The 25,963-nt window shown below is 32.0% G+C and overlaps 1 protein-coding gene across 1 annotated transcript; it reads right to left on the bottom strand.

The window, feature by feature from the left end:
• On the bottom strand, positions 1-24,088 carry LOC130899741 (short/branched chain specific acyl-CoA dehydrogenase, mitochondrial). The gene is made up of 7 exons (XM_057809921.1): positions 23,944-24,088; positions 17,038-17,188; positions 13,113-13,213; positions 11,847-12,053; positions 5,350-5,520; positions 3,208-3,516; positions 1-780 (listed from the first exon to the last, which is right to left on the bottom strand). Exons 1-7 carry the CDS (start codon positions 23,962-23,964, stop codon positions 466-468), a joined length of 1,275 nt encoding a protein of 424 aa, XP_057665904.1. The 5' UTR covers positions 23,965-24,088; the 3' UTR covers positions 1-465.
• Positions 24,089-25,963: the final 1,875 nt, after the last annotated feature.

Here is a 25,963-nt window from a genome sequence, read left to right on the forward strand (position 1 = left end):
TAAAAGTAAAAAATTTATTAAATGTACCCAAATCTAAAAGTACAAAGTGTGTACAAGGTATTTCAGGAATCTGAAAGATAATTGTACAGTTGACATCAGTTTACGTTACAGTACAGTTTCAATAATTAATATCACAATTAAATTTTGCAATGTAAATTCTAAAAGAAACGTTTTTAAAACAATTCATAATATTTTCTTAATACTTACACAGTTTTTCAAAAATACATCAAAAGTTACTTACAGAATAATCAATTTTTTTATTAAATTAGCGTCTATTTTGATATTGATACTTTCAACAACAAGTTATTTGGACATTTAACAGCTTTAAACATTCAAATTTTTAAATAATGATCTTTTCAAAACATTTGATACAAATTAAAATTAAATTATCAAAGACCTAATTATAGAAGATGAAATCTCATTTAAAAAACGACTCGATACAAGTCTAAATTATGATTTCGAATATTATTTTTTATATTCCTTTTCTATACACTTGGCGATAGTGCTTAACTGCATATTAGCAGTTCCTTCGTATATACTACCAATTTTGACGTCCCTGTAGTATTTTTCTTGTATAAAATCTTTAGTGAAACCTACTCCACCCATCCAATCAATGCATCTTATGGTAGCTTTTTGTGCGATATCAGCCGCATAGAATTTAGCCATAGCTGCTTCTTTCATGAAAGGTACTTTAGCTTCCACCATACGAGCGGCGTTGTAAGTCAAGAGTCTGGCACCTTCGATTTCTGTTGCCACTTCTGCTATTTGGTATTGCATACCCTAAAAAAGCAAAAATTTTACTATCATTTTATATGAGGCGCCTAGAATCAAAGCCTATCTCAAGAAATTTTCGAAAAAGTGGAAAAAACTGTCACAAACAGACCAATCATAAGACATTATTAATTTTTGTAACAAAAAATCAATAACTTTTTATAACAAAGACGATGTATGATCGAGATCCCCAAAATAATTTCATAAATATTTAGAAAAATTTAAAATCAACTCTTTGGACTTGTAGGGTTTTGATACTAAGATTGAGGTTTGGCGGAATTTGAAACATAAAACGCTTAGACTGCAAAAGGGTTGAGCTATAAAAACTATATTAATTGTATACTTTAATTATTGGAAAGTATCATAAAATAAAATTGTTTTGTAAAAATTAAACAAAGTCTTTATTGTCATACTAGATCAGACAATATCTATATCAATTTCCTCATCAACAGTAATGTTTTAATCTTCTTCATTGTTTAGACCTTCAACTTTTTGGTCTTCCAAATCTCAATAAAATTTTAGCGTCTTGGGGATTCTCCACCATTGTCCAAAGTGCTTTGTTAACAGTTTCGCAACATCCTTTAATTTTTCAGCTTTAGGCTAGACCCCTTATTGATAACTTTTGGGTTTCTGTAAGACGTATTATACTTTGGTTTTGTGACAGATTTTGGTTGACAACTTTCAGTTCTACGAAATACTTCACCCTAGACCAGATTGTTATTTTTTAGCATAATAATTTTTGATGCTCGAAGTACTACAAGTTCGGTTTTTTGCAGTTTTTCAGCTTCTTTGACTACTATTGGTCGATCTAGATTTGGCGGAATTTGAAACTGAAAATTGCGAAACTGCCTTCAGACTTGGCAGATATTACAACTCTAACCTCAAAATGCACTAGGATGTGAGGGAATTTGCTAGAAAATAACAGTTGTACTGGATTCAGCATGAAAAAATCTATGAGAAGCAATATCAAACTCAACTTCGAAAAAATATGGTTTTTGATTCTAGTCACCTCATATCAATTGTATTGTTTCCATCTAAATTATATTGCGGTACGTAAATTAAAATACCAAATGAGTTAAACGTTTTTTAAGAAACAGCCACTAAAATTATAGCTTATGATAATCTAATGTTCTAGCTATTTCAACTGTTGAAAAATCATGATTTATTAATTATTTGTAACAATAAAAATATTTGAAATATTGTTGGATGTCCGACGAAGATTATATTACTTTATAATCAATGTGCAATAATTTAATTTAGACCCAAAAAAACACAAATAGAATGAACATTTGCTTTAAACAGTATTTAGTAAATGAATTTCGAAATCATGACCTTGATGTTAAGTACAACAGTATAAATTGACAAAACAAATTAGTTAAAATTGCTACATCGAGAAAAAGAAATATTTTTTATAATGTCAGTCATATTATAGAATGGTTTTTGTATAAATGACTGGGTTCAGTAAAACTTAACTATGTTTATTTGAAAGTGACATTTTTAATGAAATATAACAATCGATTTATGTTTTACTGACCTTTTTTACGAAATCTAATTTGCGGTTTATATTTGAATGACTTTTTTTTATGAAATTTAATGAATGGTTTTTGTCTAATTGACTGGGTTCAGTTAAACTTAACTATGTTTAATTATAGTGACATTTTTAATGAAATATAACAATGGATTTATATTTGAGTGACCTTTTTTTATGAAATTTAATGAATGATTTATATTTGAGTGACCTTTTTTATGAAATTTATTGAATGATTTATGTCTGAAGATCTGGGTTCAGTTAAACTTGACTATGTTTATTTGTAAGTGACATTTTTAATGAAATCTAATAATCGATTTAAATTTAACTGACCTTTTTTACGAAATCTAATGAACAGTTTAAGATCGAGTGGCCTTTTCTATGAAATTTAATGAATGATTTATGTCTGAATAACTAGGTTCACGTAAACTCGACTATATTTATTTGTAAGTTATATTTGTAATTGAATCTAATGATCGATTTATGTTTTACTGCCCTTTTTTACGAAATATAATGATCGGTTTATGTTTGAGCGACCTTTTTTATGAAATTTATTGATAATTTACGTCTGAATAACAAGTTTTACTGAAACTTGACTTTGTTTAATTGTAAAAGACATTTTTCATGAAATCTAATGATCGATTTATGTTTGACTGACCTTTTTTAAGAAATCTAGTGACCGGTTTATGTTTGAGTGATCTGTTTTATGAAATTTAATATATTTTTTATGTCTGAATGACAAGGTTTAGTTAAACTATGTTTATTTGTAGGTGATCAAGTCCAATAATAGGTGGAATTATAATAAATTTGATAATATACAATGAATAAAATATTTGTTGGGTGATATTTTCGATGGAATATAATCAGTGGTTTATGTTTGAGTGACATTTTTAATTAAATCTACTTACCTGGAAATTAAATATCGGTTTACCAAACTGTTGTCTTTCCAAAGTATACGGTATAGTGTGATCCAAACAACCCTGAGCTAATCCAACCATTTGCGCCGCTATGCCTATCCTTCCTTCATTCAAAATTGATGCCGCTATTTTATACCCTTTCCCAAACTCGCCCAGTATAGCAGATTCGGGTACTCTTACATTGTCAAGGTTTAACATACATGTTCCAGATGCTGAAATACCGAGTTTCTTTTCAGGTTTGGCAACACTGAATCCTGGAGTATCACGTTCTACGATGAAGCAAGTGATTCCTTTATAACCCTAAAAATAAATTATTAACCATTAATATAAGGGCTCATGTTTATCTTGAATATACATACATAAATATCTGATACTATACATTGGGAATTTGAAGTAGTTAGATTTGAGATCATAAGACTATTTTCTTAGGGAGAGCAAACCAATTTTGAAACAGTGTCGACCTTTAACTATAAAGGCAAGGATACAAAAAGGCTATCAAGCCTATGGAAGAAACAAAAACCTATTTTAAAAAAAAACATAACCAAACAAATCAAAATGAAAATGTACAGAACCCTAATGAGACCAGTAATCACGTGTACTATGGAAACAACAGTAATGGGACAAAAGAGAAGAAGAAATAGAAAAAGAGCTGGAGAAGAAAAATATATGAGATACATAAAAGCACAAGAAGAAATTAAATGATCAAAAGAATAACGCAATGGATCCAATTGTGGCCAAGGAGAAGGGGAAGGCCGAAAAAAATTTGGAGAAACGAAATAGAGGAGGACTTAATATAGAGAACTGGAGGGCAAAATACCGAAACCGAAAGGAATGGTAAATAATAACAAAAGCAGCCTTAAGCGATCTTCCTATTGCGACAATGCCAGAGTCAGTGAGATGTGGCCAATACGCTGAATAGTCAGTTTGCTGTTTCCAGAGTTTACCGTCGTTACCACGAAACTGGTAACTTTCGTTGAAGAAACGGTTCTGGAAAAATCCGTGAGAAATGACCGTACATCGCTGAGAAATCAATCCCTCACTGGTGTTCAAGCCCAGCAAGAGCTGAAAGTAACGCGAGGAAAGGCTGTGAGAGGCTGAATAATCAAGAGAAGACTTATAGCAGCTAACCTTGACCCTAAAATGCCAGCTACTAGCCTCGAATTAACCCCATTACGCCGAGCAGCCCGTCTACGATTTGCCAGAGAAGATATTAATTGAACTGACGAAAATTGGGGCTCAGTTCTCTTCTGAATTGAAAGAAAAGTGTGACTGCATGGTAGCAATAGAAGAGGACGAGTCTAGAGAAGACCTAGAGAAAGATTCGCGCAGTATTGCATAAAAGAAAACGTGGTTGTTGGAGGAGGTTCCTGGATGGTTTGGGCGGGGATTTCAATTGAGGCCAAAACCGAGTTAGTTTTTATTCACTGGTGGTGGAGCGGGGGGATTAACAGCGAACGGATACATAGAAAAAATTTGGGGGATCATACTGCAGGTTCCATACAGGTATGATCCATTTACAAACGCGTAGCCCGGACTCAAAACCTATCGAGCCTTTATGGGATGAACTTATAAGAAAAGTTCGGTCTAGAAATCCTGCATCAGTCACGAAATCAGACCTATGGAGCTCACTGAAGAATGGGATAGCATCGAACAAGATGTTATTAGGGACAGGGGAGGGAACACCATTATATTGATAGGTTAATTCCAAATAAATTATAATTTTGACGAATTTAAGCTTGTATTAATTAAGATTCCTTTTCGTTTGATATTTTTTATTTAACAAAAAAAAATTACTCAAAAACATAGAATATTCATTATAAAGCTAAGACTTGAGCTGCTAAAATCGAAGCTACGAATATTTTGTTACAGACGTTTGACTTAAGTAAAAAAAAATGATTTGAAACTGATATCCACTAAATTGTTTAATGATGTAGATCAATAGAAATTTGTAGCTATCTTCCTACCATTATTTTCAGAAATCTGTATCAAGACATATTTTATTTTTAAAAATTAAAAATCATCAATTTATAAATAGACATTGATTTAATAAATATCATTGGCAATTTATAAGATAAAATTTTTCTAAATTTAGTAATCTTCTTCAAATATTTGTGAAAATTATTGATAACTTACAGCAGATGGATTAGCGTTAGCCATGATTAAAAAAACTCCAGCGACGTCAGAATTTGATATCCACATTTTAGATCCATTAAGAATGTAATCGGAGCCGTCTTTCTTGGCGGTGGTCTTCAAAGCGAATGCATCTGACCCGGATGATGGTTCTGATAGAGCGAAACTTGCAACCTAAAAAAAGAGCTGGAGCTTCACGTGCTGTTTGAAACTCTAAATATTTCTCTTCTTTAATTACTTTGTGAATCGTAGATTTCTTAACACCAAGTGTATTAACTAATTCAACTGTGTCATTAAAACTTTTACATAAATGTTTGAATATGAATGATTTAAAACAATTGAATAATAATGTTTTTCCATCAACCATTGAAGAACCGATCAAATTTTCCAAAATCACACTATAAGTCGCAATTCAGAACCTTGCAAGTTGCAATTAAAATGTTGAGAATACACAATTTGGGCATTCTTACTAAATGGAAAAACCTTTAATCGTAATTTCGTTAGCAACAGATTCTTGGAATTAAAGAAACCAAATATTGAAATAAATCTTTAATACACGGGGCATTTGCTCTATTTAAACCTTTTTCTATTGTTTTGTACAGTTTTATAAAAGTTCGAAAACTCAAGTTCAAGTACATTTATCAAACTTTTAGGAATCATTTAGATTAGTCTGTATAAAAAGTTTTATTACTATCTCATTAATAAAAATAGACTAAAGTTTCTAGTAAATAAAAATCGAAACATTCCGGATTTATTTCCAAAATTTTCATTACTTTCGTTAACACACAAAAGTGGGGTCAACTAAATTAGATATCGTGTACATAAAAATTTAATTTATAGTATAATCAATGAGCAGCAGTAAATATCAATGTAGATTAATAAAAATTAATTTAATAACTAATAATAATAATTCATTGAATTTATTCTACTGACGTATTAAAAGAAAATAAAATTTTAATAGTATATTATTCACAAGTGTATAATGAAGGTCATTATTTACGAGGCGAAGTTTACTACCACGAGCGTTAGCGAGTGGCACAAATCACCGAATGAATAATTCATTATACGGGAGGAAAATATTACATTTTATCCACGACTACTGAATATTTTTGTTCAAGTATTTTTGTTGAAAAATTTTGTTACGTTATTTTATTCTAGCAAATATTTCGTACAATATATTATTGTTCATTTAAACAGAGTAAGTAATTATCGAAAATGATAATAATCGTATAATATCTACATAATAATTAACACAAAAATCTATGTATTAGTTTGAAAAATATTGTTGTTGGTTCAAAATTAATATGCCATAAATAAATTTAATGAGGCAACTTGAGCAGCTTTTCTAATTTCTGGTGATGTTGAAGAAAAGTCACTTTCATTTTCAGTTGGTTTTCTAACACAATTTGACATAAAATGTTAAAACACTGAGAAATCTTAACATACAATAATGTTGACAGGTTTGAGTCAAATTTATATTACTTCAAAAGGTACATGAATTTTAAAATTATTCAAAAACGAAAAACAATTTCAATGTGTCTGACAGATCAGTGTTAATGCTACGTGCATTAAAACTGCAGGTCCCGGGTTCGAAACTCGTTAAGGAAAATTTACTTCTTACAATTTTTTTATATGTATAGCACTAAATATTTAGCAGTGTTTTACACAAAATTATAAAGCAAAACAATATGATTTAACTAAATCAAAGAAGCATCAAGTAAGCAGTAGATTATAAAACACGGATAAAATTAACTTTTATATGATTTCGATAATAAAAAATTGTGACACGCCACTGTTCCAACAATAACAAATGATTCTATGGATGCAGTTAACCTTGAAGTTCGTCAATTTGAATGTACTTACTTAGTATTTAACTATTTAAGTGGGTCTAATGAATATATTTTCTTGGGCTCGTGTAGTGTGATAAATTTTTATTTATATTGTATTCAGTTATGAATTTACACCTAGGCCTGTGAGGCCCAAGCCTAGGGAGGTATTTTTCAAATACCAAAATTTTAGAAACGAAAAAAAGTAAATCTAATCAATTTCAAAAATTTGTTCAATTAGTTTTCATAAAAAACATTTCTATGAAATATACACTGAAAAAACAGTCAACTAGTCACAAGAGAAAAAATCTTTAATCAAGTAATTTTTCTTGGTTTGAGTAGATTTTTTTAATTCAAGTATTTTTTCTTCTCCAAATGGTTTTCTTGGTTCAATAAATTATCTCGCCACTCCTGATGGGAGCCATTCAAGATCTGTTTCTGTCTTATATTAAGGTGACTTGTAAACTAACCGTCACCTGATGGGAACCAACCTCGTAGTTAAGCGATTCCATATGTCTTTTAGACACTTGAAGTTTCATTAAATTATCAAATTACTCACCCTTATTTTTCTATTGATGTGGCTCTAATGACCGTAAATATAATTAATTATAGCTTTTGTATACAATAGAATTAGTATTTAAGAAAGCATATACACGCATAATGTGTTCTTAATAGTCTTGACATGCAACGAGTACAGTTTTTACAAAGTTGTGAATGAAGTTATTTAACTAATATTTTTTTCTTTTTAATTCATTAATTCACTTTTTTATCAGTGGGTAAAATCTTAATTGAGTTATGTTTTTTTAATGATCAATGACCTCTCAAATTGAGGCTGAAGGTATATGGAATGAGATAATAAAAAAAAGGAAATAGAGACATTCCCAAGAGATTACGACCCTGATGACTAAGGAAACGAGAAGAGAGAGTTTATACTCATCGACGGCTATTGTCGAAATTTCATCCTGATCGGAATCATGTGCATGGAGTGCATGTGGATTTTTGGAAAATGTAAAAAGAACAAATTCCGCCCGTCATTTTGGAAGGGAAAGCGAGCAGGGAAATCAAAAAGCGTTTGGATGCTGTGTATCGTTTCCTTCGATGGAGACGTATTCGCACGTCGGGCTTTGATGACTACTACGGATGATATCATGATAAAAAACCACGATATCGTATTGGAGTGATAGGCATTTCAAAACATCGCACAGGTCATACTCAACATTAAATTTTGGGCATGAGAAAGCTGTCGGCGTGATGAGTGCCGTGTTTGCTTACTCATACACAACAAGCGCAACCGTAAGACCACTTTGTAAAGGAGACCCAAGTGCCAGACTGTCTCAAAGACCTGACTTACATTGAGAAATATCCCGGAGCAGTATTTTCTATCTTCCAGATCTTAAATATTTTTCTTTTTTTTTGTGCTTGTTCGTGTTCCTCTCGGAATCGAAATTGATCTGTCGGAATAACTTGGTTTTGATTTTGAACGGGTATTATCCTAGTTTTTAATAATCTGTTCTAGAGTTTAGCTAGTATTGGAAGTAAACTGATTGGTCTATAGGAAGTAACTTCTTCAGCTGGTTTTCCAGGTTTAAGAGGATTATTTCAGCTAATTTCCAGTAAATTGTAAAATAACCAGTTCCGAGTATTGCATTATAAATGAATTTTATCATTTTCATGACATTTTTAAATAGTTTTTCAAGAATTTTGGTTAAGTTAGGAGATTTATTAGAGCAGATTCTAGTTGGAAAGGAGTTGCGTTGAAAAACCTAAAAAATTGATCAAAATGTATTGAGTCGATCCATAAGAGATGTTGAGAGCATACTTTTTAGGTTCCCTAAAACACTTGGTGATTTCGTTGATCAATTTTCTGGTAATAAATATCGCTAGACAAACTTTTGGGCTCGTAAGCAAACAGCTACCTAACAGACACTTATTGAGATATGTCGCTCTAAAACGAACATCAAAAAAGGTGTAGAAATTAAGAAAAAAAATTATGGATTAGATTTATGCGCAAATTAAATGCACCATCCCGGATCAAGTTTCATTAGACTATGTCATACGCTTAAATCCATTACAAAATAATCTTATTACTGAATTATCTCGTATAATACAACATCTTTCATTCAAATTTCATAATAAGAATAACGATTTATTTTTGACGTATTTGTAGTATATCTTATCTTGTTAAGCAACAACTTGCAATTAATATTCTTTGTATCTATTTAAAATTGAACTTTGCAACGAAATAATCACGATTCTGTCATAAATTATCACACAGTACTGATGTCGATGAACCTATACAATTTTTCATTAATAAATTGACTCTTATTATATTTATAGGGAGATGGAAAGAAACTAGTTTTCATTATTGAAACTAGAAGAGCAAAAACAAGAACCAAAACCATCACAGTCTTTTGATAAAATATCAGTTTGATACGAAAATATGAAATATTATTATTAATTTCGGAAATATTGTAGATGTTTTAAGGCTTTGCGCTACACTACCTAAAAGAATATTTTGTACACGAATCTACATCTCAGTAAATGATCTTCTGTCTCTATGGCTTGCTTGCAAAATCTGCAGATGTCATCCTCTGCCAAGCCTATCATCTCAACGTGGTATTTGACGAAGCAGTGGTCTCTCGGAAGACCAACCACTAATTTAAGGTCTTTTCTAGTACTTTATAAAGAATCATCACGTTTTGCTTACTCCTTGACTGGTATACCCTGGTATATACATTGGGATTACTTTGTTTCTATTTCCTAATGCCTTTAGAGTTTGTTCATACTCCCATGCAAGCTTAGCCGTGTCTCTGTAACCTTCAATGCCTTCAAGGCGTATTTCTTTCAAACAAACGTCACTGTTTACAAATACAGTGGTGCCAAAACTCGTTAACGCCATCTATTGGTCGATTGTAAAAATTTAAAAGAAAACCCTCGTATCAACGCACTTTTGCTTTGTGTCGATTTAGAAAAAATATTTTTATGTGTCAATAAGATATTGCATTGAATAAAAAGCTGTTCTACAGTGAACTATGGCCAAAGTAAAAAACATCAAAACACAAAAAAGTATTGAAGAATCGAAAGAATATGTGTCTGATGATTGATCGGATACTTCCATAGCTAGTTCCAAGTTTTTCCGACATTTGAAGCAAACTTAAGCATTATTTTCGCGTTTAATGAACTTGTACGTGCACTCTGTAGCCTTTAGGGCCTCCAAGGCCGCGTGGCTATCGGAGAGAGAGCAAGTGTGCTTTCTAGAGAGGTTCCTATTCAAATACTTTTTGGTTATTGCTAGCATTCTATCTGAAAAATAGTGCATGCTGGCATTTTGGTTTAAAAATTCCCAATTCAGCTGCTTGTGCTAATTTTGGTCCGTTCTGGTCCTAGGTATGGTGTCGCTGCCTTTTTTGGCAATGCTGTCTGCTTCCTTTTCGCCTTGTATTATACTCTGGTGGCCTGTCCTGGTAGCCACATTAGGGTTACTTTGTTTTTGTCAGCAACGGTGAATGAAGACCCTAGTGATATGAAGAGGCATTTTGGTCCTTAAATGCCCAGTTCCGCATCTTGCGTTAGCTTAGAACGTCTGTGTACCAAAGAAATACATTTCGAGTTTGATAAAGATATTTATTGACCCATGATTGGTGGTTATTGATCACCACTTCAGATAGAATATCGTTGTCCATCATGCTATGGATTTGGTCAATTGGTTTATCACTGCTTTCTAGTTTTATCCGTTTGGCTAACGGAGAGATTGTAAGTGTACTTTCTAGAGATGTTCCTATTCAAACACTTTTTGGTTTATTGCTAGGACTCTGTTTGAAAAATGGCGAGTGCTGGCGTTTTAGTTAGAAAATTCCCAATTCAGCTGCTTGTGCTAGTTTTGAATCATCTGTATACCAGAGAGATACATTTCAAGCTTGATGAAGATCATTATTGATTACCATATCTGTATCCATCATGCTATGCACCTAAAGCTCTGGTGTTAACTATGAAGCCGTTGCCTCTTTTTTCCTTATTGCCGGGTACACCCTGGCGGTCTGATAGCCACATTATGGTTACTTTGGTTTTTGTTAGCAGCTCTACCTGAAAAATGGTGAGTGAAGTTCCTAGTGATATGAAGGGCTCGCAGTTTGGTCTGTATACCAAAGAAATACATTTGATAAAGCTTGATAAAGATCTTTATTAACCAATGATTGGCGGTTATTGATTTGGTCCATTGGTGTATCACTGCTATCTAGTTGTATCGATCCTGCAATCCTTAGGTGAGCTGTCGGATTTCCTACTTTCCTACTTTCCTAGCATCGCCTCTAAGACTGTGATTCTGTTTAGTTTGTTCGAAGCTGGTCATTTTTCGAGAAACAATTAGTGATTAAGTAGCCGAATTTTTATTAAGAAGAACTTGCTTTATGATTGAATCAAGAACTTGAATAAATCTCTACAGATTTATGCAATGTTTTTAATATGTAATTTCCTAGGCCGCCAAATACTTTAGAGTGGTATTATACAGGGCTATTCCAAAAACCCATCGACTCATTTATCTTTAAAACAATTATACTAAAAAATTTTAAACACATTTGTAAAAGCGATTGTGGCGAAAGGATTCTGTAGTATTTTGTTGATGGTAAACATACTATTGTTTATTCATTTTATGGATGAAAATGAAAATTATCTTACCGTGTCTGTAGCTAATCTTGGTAAATACTTTTCCTTCTGTTCTTGATTACCCCATTTATTGAATACGGTGTTAACTAGAGTATTGTGGATATCTACTAAAGCAGCAACGGCAGGGTCTACTTTTGATAATTCTTCTACGGTTATTATTGCTGTCATGAAATTACATCCAGCTCCTCCATAATCGGAATTTATTTCGATTCCCATAAGCTAAAAATTCAAAGGCAGAAAGTTAGGTCTACTCATATGGTACGAGAAATGATATGTAATAATGTGATAGATATTGAACGCTATTTGAATATAGAACCAACCCTTCCAAAATGAAAGTTAATTGTTAAAATTAGAGTTATGAAAACCACGACGCTATAAGGTTAAATTTACACCGAAAATTTTAATCTATTAGATGATCCGATTAACATTTGGTTGGTTTTTAAACAAAAAGTTTTCTTCCTAAAAATAAGTAAATTGCAAGCAATGAAAATAGTTACCACAAACACAAACCAATATTTTTCTGGATGGTTACAAAACCTTTCCAAAATAAAAATAAAGTAAACAAATGACCATAAGGACAAAACTACAAGATTAGATTTCAACAGAAAATTAACTTTTAATCAATCAGATGATCCGGTTAACATTTGGTTGGTTTTCAAACAAAAATTAACTAAATTTCTTCCTAAAAATAAGTAAATTGCAAGCAATAAAAATAAGTACCACAAACCCAAACCAATCTGGTATTTGGCAGCATTTGGTGGCAATCTGCCACCAAATGGCAGAGATCATCAAAATACAAGGTTAGATTTCCTCAGAAAATAAAAGTGTTTCAATCAATCAGACAAAAAAAGGAAGTAGATTACTTCCTAAAAAATTAACTTGCGAACAATGGTTATCACGAATTCAAAATTAAGCCCTATATTTTTGTAGCTACCAAACTCTTCAAAATTAAAAGTGAATTTAAGAAATCACGTAGCAAAAAAAGTTTGATTCTAACTGGAAACGAATGAAGGTTTCAAGCTATCTTTGCTTCTAATAAAGCTCAGACATAAAAAAGATGGTACACCATGCAAAAATGCAGTGATTATGTCCAAAAATATAGAGAAGTTTAAGTTTTAGTTTTATTCAATACCAATCAACATGTTTTTGATTGTCAAAATTCTGAAACAGCTGCCAAACTTTCTTTCCGTGTGTTCCGTAGAGAATCAAATCTAGTTTTAAGTCGAACTTTTGAAGTTATTAACAAGTAATGAGGCAGTGATAAAAGTAAGTACTTACCCCGCTATCGAAACACATTTTCAAAACTGAATCTTTGATCTTTCCTTCATTTTCCATTTCCCTCACGTACGGAGCTATTTGTTCTTGAGCTAATCGAGAAACTAGAAAAATAAATAAATTCAGGTAATTGTTTATAAAGAATTAGGTGATTTAATGGACCACATGACAAATTAATGAATATTTTGGTTTCTGGTGAAAATGTTCATTCGAAATAGTGCAAGCATACTGGGAAAAGATGGGAAAGGAAGTTAATGAACACACTCAAATTTTTGCACCGCACTGGTACATTTGAACTACACGCGTTCATCGGTTTGGTAACTGTTTTTCAACAAATTGGTATAACCTTGTTTAATGTCTCAAAACACAGATATAAATATGTGATAATCGTAATATTGAACAGCCAATTTATTTTATTATATAGAGGTAGGCATATGTCAACCAAATCTCTCGAAAAATCGGAATAAGTCAGGAAATACTCATAAGTTTGGCAACGTTATTAAAAAAAAAAAAATAAAAAAAGCATGTTCGTGCTTTAAACAGTTGTGTCTGTGTCATATTAACAACAATTTTCGTATTCGTCGCTACCAGATAATTTAACAGTGTGAAAGACGTACAAGGAATTCTTAAAAACGGGCTCTGTTGCCGACGCGCCGCGATCTTGAACGGTATCCGTAACAACTGATGAAAATATGGTAAAGATGGTGCTGGGAGAGCTTCAAATATCCGATCTTTCTTCACGCTACCTGGAAATGCTCGAAGATGTACGTGGGCAAATGAACAACGATCCAACATTGGCGAACATGCGACGTACCTCAATGTTCATTTAGCAGAATGGATTAGCAGCACCGCCTCACCCTTAAAGCAGGGAGCAAATGATGCTTATATAATCTTGCAATATCAGTTTCCGTGGCGCCTGGATTTGACCATTTTGTAAATCGACCCAAAATAAGTCGAAAATGAAGAATAAAATTTTTCGATATCTCGCTTCGTTTTCGAGATATCGATACTTGAAGTTGGAAATATTTATTTTTATTGAATATTTGTATATATCAATTTAACCTAATCTTCTCGTGGTGCATTTTGAGTGTAAAAAGTTAAAAAATCGTGAATTTTTTACAGCCAAAATTGTCCAAAAAAATTTTCTTCGCGTGAGAATTATTTTAGTTATATTTTATTATTTTTTTCTTATGGGGGGCTTCCCCCCTCGAACCCACAGATTAGGCCACAGACCGCGAGGAACTGGTGAGTTTGGAGGGGGGAGATTGGGGGCAGATAAATTCGGTCCGGGTAGATTTGGAACGATTTTTTACAGTCATTTTTCTTATTCGGTTGATTTTGTTGTTACAAATAGGATAAATGATGCAAAAATAATTACTAGAAAACTTTTCCAGGATAATTGTGAAATACTACAGTAGTCTGGCTTTTCAATTATAAAACAAATGAAAATAAATAACTTTTGAAAGCATTCAGAAAGTACTTTTTGCTCTAGAGAGGATATTTGTATATTAAATTACTAATTAAATCTTCAAACTATCATTAAATATTTTTTATTTTATAAATAATGAAAAACAACCGACAATTCTTTATAAAAAACATCAAAAATGGCTCATTTTGTTATAAAAATCAGTTTTTTCAATATAATTTTGGAGTATCAGGGTAAAGAATATGAAAATTGAATAAAAAATCTTTTGTTTATTGAATTACGTGATTCACATTGAATTTAAAGTGATAAAATATTACTTTGTAACGAAGTATTGAACGCCATCTGTTTAATGAAGCGAATTTTGAACCAACATTTGATTATAACTTTAAGTATCGATATCTCGAAAACGAAGCGAGATATCATAAAATTTTATTCTTCATTTTCGATTTATTTTGGCCAAATTAAGCCAAATCCGTGCAGCAATGGTTTCTGGCGCAATAGCCGATTTTGAACGATTTTCACGAAATTTATCCTGTAGCGAAGTGCGTCAAAATCATAGAGAATCATCGCATGAAAATGTTCTCGATTTAATTCAATTTTTTGGCCGAGATGAATGTTTCAAGTTTCTGTAAATAATTCAAATAGCACTCGCATGACAGAGCGTTCTGAGTATGTTCACAATTAAAAATGTCAATCTTAATGATGGTACAAGGTGTCCAGAAAGGGTATCGGGTATTTGTAAGTTTAAGTAAACAAAAAATAATTATAAACAATAAAAACTTTTATTGTTTTTTGATACCATATGAATTGGAAAATTATTTGGAAAAGATGATGTTATCCAAATGATGACCGTTACGCGTTGCTGGCACTCTTCTAAACGGCAACGAAGATTGGCGATAACACGTCGACACAAAGCTCTTGATATTGCTGCCATTTCTGACCTGATGTTTTCCTTCGATTGGATTAGGTTCGTTGGATTATTTTGATAAACCTTACTTCTAAGGTATCCCCATACAAAATAGTCAAGCTAAGGGCTAAGGTCGGGGCTTCTGAGAGGCTAGTTGATGTTACCCCTACGCGAAATGACTTTATTAGGGAATAATTCGTTCACAATCGAGTCATTCGAGGTATGGCAAGTGGCCCCATCTTGCTGGAACCACGTTCTCGAGTTGAAACCTGCAAACTCCTGCAACTCTGGGACAAAAAAATTTCGCAACATATCGCAGTAACGGTCACTATTCACATTGATTGCTCGGCCTCGTTGATCTTCATGAAAATAATGACTAATAATTCCTTTAGCACACATAGTGGACCAAACAACGACCTTTGGGTTGGGCAGGGGTCGTTCATGCTTTCGTCTCGGATCCTCGATTGCCAAGTACCGACAATTCTGCTTATTAACATGACCATTCAAGTCAAAAACTGCTTCGTTACTGAACAGTATGTTTTAAAAGTTGTTAAATCGCTGCATCATTTCGTTCGCAAAATTCAGTCGATTAGCATAGTCCGTATCCTTCAATTCTTGAACCAATTGAATTTTATAGGCTTTTAAATGCAAATCTTCCTTTAAAATCAAATGTAAGGTCGATTTTTTGATGTTTAACGCATGGCTTCGCTTTCGGATGGATAAAGATAGATTTCGACGAACCGATGCTTCAACTTCTGAACGAGGGCGACCAGAATTTTGAATTTTAACTGTCGCACCTGTATTCTCGAACATCCCGATCCATTTCCTAATGCTATCGTCACTTGGCGTGGCGTGGCGTGTACGATATTCCGCACGATACAGACGTTGAGTAGTCACTATTGAATCACCGTTACGATAATACGCTCGTACGCAAAATGCGCGATGCATCCCCGAGTACTGTTTCATCTTGACTAAAACTCCACAAAATGGCGGATGCCACGAACCCCTCCCCGCTCTCTTTCGTCGCTCCGTTTCGAATGTGGCGCGAAAACAAATACCCGATACTCTTCTTGGACACCTTGTATTAAGGTGTAGACGAACACAACGGTGAAATTTGATGAACACTGACTTTATTGACAGTAGTTTTTATATCTGACGCAAGGTTCGATAACTTGAAAAAAAAGTGAAGTAATAAAAAAGTCACTACAAACTGCGCGGTATCATCTTATTACTGTTCTAATTTCACGATGACAGTGCTTTCACCGTGACACACCGTCATAACAGATGGTAATGTCAAATTTGACATATTCATATCAGTGTTGCCATATCTCGAAAGGATAATGTCTGTCGGTTTTGATTAATTATTGTGACAAAAGTGAGTTTTTTCAATCAAAATAGAATATTGGGAACAATAAATAAATCCATTTCAAGTGTGTTAGGTTTGAAAAAGATTTGACGTGTTTAAGCAGCTCAAAATCAAAATTGTATCGAGATATTGTAGCTTAACTTACAAACATGTATGTAAATAGTAATTAAAAGTATTATTCTATTAGATAACATCGGATTTGACAGAATGTGACTTGAAAACAACTTACCTGTTTCTTTCATAATAATTTCATCTTCACTCAAATGAGTTAAGGGAAGTCTACTACTGACGCTGTTTGCTTCTTCAACTTGAGTTTGTTGACGGTGTACTGTTGTAACACTCGCATTTCTTCTACTAAATTTGTTCACATTTCTTGCAATCTGAAACAACGAACAAACCGTTAGATGCTGAAGAATCCAAGTAATAGGTTTGTTCCAGTAGTGTGCTCCGATCATGTTGTGAACTTTGATGCACTACGCATGATTTGACTACGATGTATTACGAATCCTTATCCACCGTGCACGGGTAAGGAAAATAAGAAAATCATAATTTTTTGCTTTTATACAGTTTCAACTTAACATAACCGGTAGATAAAATTTTTGAAAAAGTCTGTCTTCAGTTTTAGCTTGCCAAAATTAATATTGTGTGTATCCCTCATTGATCCATGTATCATCTAAATAAAAAATATTTCTATTTTGTTTTCTCTTTTATTTTATAGTCCTCAGATACTATTTTCTTTTCCATACTTCAATAAAACTTATTTCTTTTAATAACTTTCATAATCTGCTTCGAGGTAATCCTTATCATCTTGTCGTATCACAATAGCTTTATCCATTTTCATAAAAAGAAGCAAGCTGGAGCTAAACTTGAACGTCTTAACTATATGAAACAACCTACAATCATATTTTGGGTGAAATTTGTTGAGAAAAGATGCTTGAAATCAAAATAAAACAAAATTTCTAACATTCATTGGCAAGTAGGTAAGTTGGAGAAATATTTATTGACTTCAGAAGTGCTTTCGATTCAATAAAAAGTGATAAAATAACAGAATAACTAGAAAGATCTGGAATGGAAATAAATGCAGAAAAAACAAAATATATGAAAATATGAGTAAAACCAGAACAGGATAAAGGAAACGATACAAAAGGGCTAACAAGCCTTTTTAAGAAACAAAAATCTATTAAAAAACAAAAACAGAAGAACACTTAATATAGAGAACTGGAGGGCAAAATACCGGAACCGAAAGGAATGGTAAATAATAACAAAAGCAGCCAAGACAAACGATAAACTATAAAGAAAACAAAAATTAGAAGACGAGTACTGATTTACCTCAAAAAAGGATTTTAAAGCTCTATAAGCGATAGATTATAGCCAAAGGATTGAAAGGCTTGATGATGATGATGAAGTAGATACTTAAAAATACTGAAAAAATCTTACGATACGACTATGTAATCTTTGATACACGGAGCTTTGGGCTTATCAAAAATTTATATATTGTTCTGTACAACTTATGGTTATAAAAGACCAATAAATTACATTAGCTCAGGTACATTTATGAAAATTTTAGGAAACATTTGAATTATTCTGTAATTAATATTTTTCTACGCCCATGTCTGTAAACGTCAAAAATCGCACTGTCAACATAACTTCTAATAAACTTAAAACTTCTTGGCTTAATTAAGTTACAATCAAATTTTCATTCACGTAAGACTTTATTTGGTCTGTTTACACAAATTTACTCAATTAAAAAACGTAAAAACTTTTAGCATTAGCGAGATATATTTAGATTGAAAGAGTGATTGAAAGTGTGATGTAGACAGCACATTATGCAATTTGTTTTAAAAATAGGACACATTTTCTTAATGCTTTGAGTGAGCGTAGAAAAAGTATAGTACGTTACACGAGATGTAAGCCCATTACGCACTTATCAAATTTTTCACTTCGTTCGTAATGGGTTACTTACAATTCTTGTTACGTAATATACTATTAAAATTACTATATTAGTTATTATAAATTATGTTTTATTACTCTCTCGTGTATAAAAATAGACTATAGTGGCCGCCATATTTTTCAAGTCATCTGTCATTTCATATAAATATAATAGATAAATTAGTTTTAATAATAATGTGATAATATAGGTACACCCTGTATAAATATATTACAAAATATATGAAACATAACCTAGATATCTAATTAATTTTTATCTGTGGTACGTTGGTATTCTTTTCGGATTACTATGCTCTGCACAATCAACGTTTTCATATTATTTTATTGTTACTATTTGTGATAACCTTGAAATTATTTATTTATAATCAAAACTGCTCGTCGTTATCTGTTATCATTTAATAAAGTATAATTGGCTATTTTTGATAAAAACGTTTTAAAAATTAATATATTTGACATACTTTTTTCTAAATTTCATTATACAATTGTTACCGTTTATTCAATTTTTATTTATATTAACGTCGACAGATTGATGAAATTTTAGTTTTAAAATTTTTACATTCTAACTTTGGAATTATTTGGGTTTACATTTAAAATTCATAATTACAAGACTTGTTGGAGCTTAATTCAATTGTAAACACTTTATATACCACAATCGAATTCTTCAACAAATTTTTCATACAGCAAATTTAATCTATTTCCTCATATAAGAGTTGGGGGAGAGTGGGAACTGTTATGAAAAAATGTCTGTAAATCCGGTTCTGCTGAACTAATTTTTATACACTTGATGTTGTTTCAAAGGGCTTTTGTCCAGAAATACAAAATATATAAATTCTAACCAATTTAATTAACAAGGTGAATGCTACAGGGTAGGTCTTCTAGAAGTAAACTTAATTAACATTTAAATAGCGAAAACCGCATGTTGATATCTTTTTTCTGTTCCTATATACGAGGTCTGACTATTAAATAACGAGACTGGTTACGAAAAAGGAAAAATTCTACATTCGAAAAAAACGTATGGGGTACAAAACGGGCTCAGTTCACGTCTGGTACCCTGTTTAAACCAAACTTCCTCACAGGCAGGTACATTTTACTCGTCTATTTACGTTTTATAATTTAATATTCAGTTGTAGCAAGTTATGGAGAACAGGTAGATTTGGCATCAGTTTTTCTTGTAACCTTTTGAATTATTTTGAGAATCTCTTATTTTAGTACCCGACTTAAATATCAAACAAGCATTATATATAAACCCATTTTACTTCTACTATTATCAATTGTTGTCCTTTTGGAATGTCATAAACCTTTCGTAGAATTTTTAGAACGACATTTCGAGGATATATGACCGCTGTTTGTGTAAGTTAACAAACACAATAGGCCTATTTGGATACCTAAAATATTTAATTTGTCTTGAATATCTAATTTCATACTGCTAGAAAAGCTTTGAACACGACACAACAAGAAAACTAACTAGAGATCGAGTAGATGCAAATGCCAATAAAGATGAATGAACAAATTGTCCAGTCAATGACTATTTTCCCTTGTATTTATCCCACATTTTCACAAAAATTTGGATTTGTCTATTTCAAAATCTACCCTTGCCGGGGAATGCTTTTTACTGACGTTGGAATGAGCAACTTTTCATCTAAAATCGATAAATTGGCCAACAACTTTTGTTCCACGAAGTTTCTTCTTTAAGTCAATATCTTTTGACACATTTTCAGACGGTTTTTTGTGAATAACTGGAAAAATATATATTTAATCGAAAAATCTGTGGAAAGCAAATTTATTATACGAAACAGGTTAAACAAATACTTAAACGAACAATCGGGCGGGTTTAAAAACAGGAAGATAACTAGCGATCAAACTTTTGTGTTAAAAATAATACAGAATGAGTAGGGACTGAATTTGAAGCTGTTATCCATCGACCTAAAACAAGCATATGATCCAATATTAGGAAAACACCTGTACCAAGCTCTGGCAAAACTTGGAATACCTAAGAAATTAATACAATTGGTGAAAATGACACTAAACAAAACTAATAGCCATAGAAGGAACCTTTTCCGAAACAAAAAAAGCCTTAAAAGACCCGTTATCAACAGTGTTGCTAAATTTCCTACTAGAGGTGATTCTCAGAGATAATGGATTACGATCCCAACGAATGATTTACAGTATTAACCTTTTCACTTCTAGTATTATTTTATAGATAATATCTGAAATTCATTTGAATCCGTGTATGGATCTATTTTAGACGGTTGCAGCAGTCAAATGTTGAAAATCTTGAGCCCAGCTTCAGGGGTGGTGCGCAAGCACGGAATATTCGTCTAGACTTACTAAAATGGAGCAAAACCGGGAAAGCTCACTGACCCAACTATAAGAGGCCATCGCAGTGAAAAAAGATCGGCAAGAGGCAATAAAACAGTTGAAGCTCCAGGAAACCTATTAAAGTCTAAATATATCTCCAGGATATCTAATTTACAGGACAGTTGTACAAGAAAGAAAGAGGAAGACAGGCTGAATGCATGGGAGAAACAATTGTTTGGAGGGATACGAGTGGAACAAGATGAATGGTAAAAAAGAACTAATGCAGATATTCGAAAGGTTATATGGTCAGGTAGAGATCCGCTATATAGTAAAGAAAGAAGAGTGACAAAAAGCCTTAACAAGTGGAGAAGGCGCAAAAAGAAGAAGAAAGCGTCCACGAAGAAAATGGTTAGATGCGTGTAAGGAAGACAGAAGTTAGAGAACTGGCGCAATGCAGCCGTGAACAAAAGGAGTTGGAGAAAAGCAGTAGAGAGGCTTCAAGCAATGGGCCTATAAGGCCTGCTGTGTATATATATATATATACAGAATTATTGCTTGTTGAAAGTTGATTGGTATTTCCGAACGTTAAAATGGAAAATTTCTATGTACCATACAATAACCAAAAACCCATGCTTTTGTCGAGGAAAACTAAATTTAAACACGTCGTAACTTGTTAATGGTGGTCTCTAATTCTAAGATAAGTTGCTTTAATTTCTTTCAATGATTTCCTCTTTGTTTATTAACGACGCAGAACGTTTTTATAATAAAAATATGTGAAATTAAAGATGGGATATTAAGGTTAAAAAAGAAGCAGTAGAAAATCAGTACTCGCCGATTATCGTAGTCACTTGGACCTTTGAAAGATACCATACATCACCATTTAAAATCATAAGGTAAAATCTATAAAAGGTGTCGATTAGTGTCATACGAATTAGCAAAGATTCGGAAGGTATTATTGTATGTCAAATGGTATTACGTGTACTTCGAAATGATCACAGAAGATCGAGCTATCAACGCCGAGGTATATTGTGGATAGATGATGCGAATGTATGAGGTTTTATCCAAGTTTAGTTGACCGAAAGCGATCGAAAGTTACGCAGCATAAGATAAAACATTGTGGTGGTATGAAACTGCTACAGCATCCATCATTTAATCCGGACCTTGCACCATCATACTACTATTTATTTTTTGAATCTAAGACAAAAGAATGATTTTAACAAGGTCTCAAAGGGATAAACCGTTAGAATACGATGGGAACTAAACGAATTATGAAACTTTTCTTATGTATCGTTATTTAATACACAAAGTGGAAATTCGAAACGGACATTATGACATGAGACACCCTCTATAAAGTCAAGTTATAACATGTTACTTATATAACATGGGAATAAAGCGCCTTTTTCTCCCCGGGAGGAGAAGTAGGACTTTCCTCCTTTGTTATACAAATAAATATTATTCTATCCGAGGATTTAGCAGCCTGAAAGTAATAAATTCCCTTTTTGCTCAGTTATTAACCTCTGTTTACACATAAAAATCTCTTATCGTAGCGTACACATCGGAAGATATCGTACTCTTTGTACGGGTTTCAAAATAAATATCGGAAAATATCGGTTCGTCGATTGATTTCTAACAATATTTACTTTGAAAAATAATAATAATCGTCTATTTTATTTTCTATTTAAAATATGTATCAGCAAACTATCTTAATCCTTACAGTACAAGAGACGAATCTATCCAAATGATTATCGGAGTCTTTACTGAAATCAGACCGGAAAGCAACCAAAACGATTTGTTTCAATGTTTTCATTCTGTAGCTCAGTTTGGTGATAACATCGTTTCACCTTGTATGCTACATTGTACATCACTTTGAGCATTTTTCCTAATGCACAATGAACGCAGTTCTTCTAGGTCTATTCAGAATCATGGAGTGAAAACAGTATTTGTTTTTATGGATACAATAGCAAAAAAATTTTTTTTAGTTCTAGTGAGTGATGGACTTATGGCGCTTCAGTAGCCTTCAGAAGAAAAAAAGATACTCCAGTGGAATTCCCAAGCATATCTGGTAACGAACAAATGGGTTTGAACCGTAAGCATGTTAACAAATATCAAAGTACATTTACACAACTAAAAAATTGCAAAAATCTGTCCCAAGACTTGTATGCCAATTCAATGAACCAAACATAAATAGTTTGTAATTTTGAAATGAACCCCTGTAACTCGAAAAGGAACCATATTTCATCTGTGACAACATGGCTATCTTCAATTTAAAAAGTCAAGGTCTCTACTATCGATGCTAATGCAACAGTTCATTTTATAATCTGCAATATTTTGCGTCACTAATAACATAGCATAATATATATCAAACAATAACTTTACAAAATCGTCAATATTATTAGTTTTCTTAACAGTTCCATTATAAAAAAAAAACTGTTGTTCATTAACATGTAAGGACCTGGTATATAAATATATTCTCAAAAAGTTTTCGTATTCAATAACAAATTACCTAAACTACATTATTTATAAAACACACTGTATAAATTGCTAAATACCGCAGATGTTTTTATTGATATACACAAGCAGAAATATTACACAAAGTTCTATAAGATGTTAATTAATAAAAACGACATTAAAAATAAAATTAATTTAGAAATAATGTTAAAATAAATCAATTAATTTTCGTGAAGTGGTTATTTTGTTCAACTTTCGAAACACATTTTTATTAACGATTCTTGACGATAATGCATACGCATACGAAACTGTATTTATAGTTTAGAATTTTCCATTTACCAAACAAAGATTACATCAATAATTAAAATTTACGAAAGTGAAATAATCTTTTTAGTATGCCTTATATTATAACTATAACATTATATTATTAAAAATTCATTACCTGTCTTGTTATCGAATTCATTATGATGATTTTGTTGAGACTCAGCTCCGAAGTCGAAGAATGTATGGTTTCGATTTTAAAAGTCAACTGGTTTTATTATAAATGATGCCATAGGCGCACCTAAATTTAAACTATTCAACTGTAAATAAAATTGGGCTCCATTTTTGTTTACTATTGATCTATGAATATCGCAATGTGGAGATAATAAATAAGTTTAACATATTAGAAGTCAAAGATCACATATTGACGCAAGCGTCGTTTTTATGAGACCATTTTATAAATTTTTGTAAAAAACTCGATCCCTTCATTAAAAAGAATAGTAATGTATATTTTAAATAGAAATATAATCTCTAACTACAATAATCAATATTCAAACAAACAAGAGAGTGAATTTTTATAATATTAATAGTAAATCATAAGATGTACAGTCCATCAAATTAATCTTCGACGTCATTCTACTAACAGTGGAAATACTTACAATACGTTCATTTGTTTTTTAAGTAAAGACATACGTTTTGTTTTATTAATTTCGATCCCTTCTGACAGATGTCATTATTTTTTAATCTTGACACCCACATTTTCATTAAGCGTGTAGATTTAACATAGAATTACTATTAAAGATAAATAAATAAATATCAAGTGATTCCTAAATGCTGATAGAGAAAGAACATCGGTATACCACTCTCTATCTTCCCCTACTCTACTCTGATTGGATCGCCGGGACGTCCAAGTTTTGAGTGACGGGAACGGCAAAGAAGTCGGAAGCGATTAGAGAGAGATAAAAATGGTAAGCCGATGCTCTTTCCTTTACTACCAATAGTACCATTCCACCTACATACTAACTCCATGAATTTTAAAGAGTTTTATCATTAGCTTTGAAATATAATTTAAAAATAAGCTTTTCTCAAAATTACTCAAGTATTTATATTTTATAGCGAATAATCTTTGTTTGTATAGGATTAAAAGTATTGTGTACTGATGTAGACCGTGAAGCAGGTCCTGTTCCAATATATTGTCGAAGCTAAAGTTTGATGAATGCGCCGGGTATTTCTTGAAAGGTATATTTATTTGTTTGTGACCTACTTACAATATGTTCTTTGTGGCCTGTTTTAATAGAGACCATTTCCAAAAAGGTGTTTTGGTTTGTTTAAAGTAAATATTTCCAGAAATGAAATATTCTGTGATAATATTATATAAAACGAGGCTCTAAACATAGTGAATACATCGGGATAGTGAAGAGTAAAGCAAACTGTGGATTTAAATAAATTAGATGATAAGTGTTAAGTGAATAGTTGAGTGTGTAAATGTTAGTGAATACTTGTTGTATAAATAAACAAACGTAAATACCGTTATATGATTAAAAACTGTTTAAATAAATAAGAACATTACAGCACTATATCTAAGAATCTGACAATGTTCTACTTTGTTTTACAACAAGCCTGTAAAAATGCGTAAATTCGCAAAAACAATGGTGGTTGTATATTTCTTTATAAGTAATTAGAAGATTATAAATTAGCAGATACAAAATAATCTTCAATGAATATTAGAACTTCTATCTATTATCGGAATTCTTCACTTTTTTAAAAACTATTAAAAACTATTTAGTTAGAACCATGCAAACAATATATTTGTTAATCTATATACTATTTACGCACACGATAACGTAGCAATAGCCACTTCGTTTTGGCTTCCAAACATTTTATCTTGTGATTGTTAGATATAACGTGAGGGTAAAGGTCAATTTTATAACAAAACAAAGTCGTTGAAGAAATATTTAGAAGATTTGAACAGGTGGAAATGAAATTTTGTTTATTAATAAACACAAGGACATTTATTTATCTGAACACAGAATAGTGTTTTTTGTGAAAATATAAAATAGACAAAAGGATGTGAAAATAGAGTAAACTCACGATACCTACCTACTTTTAACGTGAAAAACCAACTTCAAACAAGCCCAGGGTTCATTTCTAATGCAATTCGAGGGCGAAGTGAAAACACAACACGTGCTCAGCATACTAGA

The sequence above is a fragment of the Diorhabda carinulata genome, chromosome 11, assembly GCF_026250575.1.
Source record: "Diorhabda carinulata isolate Delta chromosome 11, icDioCari1.1, whole genome shotgun sequence".
Taxonomy (NCBI): Eukaryota; Metazoa; Arthropoda; class Insecta; order Coleoptera; family Chrysomelidae; genus Diorhabda; species Diorhabda carinulata.

Excerpts from the sequence above, each read along its gene's own strand:
- LOC130899741 (XM_057809921.1), bottom strand. The coding sequence starts at position 23,964 with ATGAATTCGATAACAAGACAG. Across the intron at positions 13,214-17,037 it reads AATTATTATGAAAGAAACAG|TTTCTCGATTAGCTCAAGAA; the intron begins GTAAGTTGTTTT and ends TTATTTTTCTAG. Across the intron at positions 5,521-11,846 it reads CAAGATTAGCTACAGACACG|GTTGCAAGTTTCGCTCTATC; the intron begins GTAAGATAATTT and ends CTCTTTTTTTAG.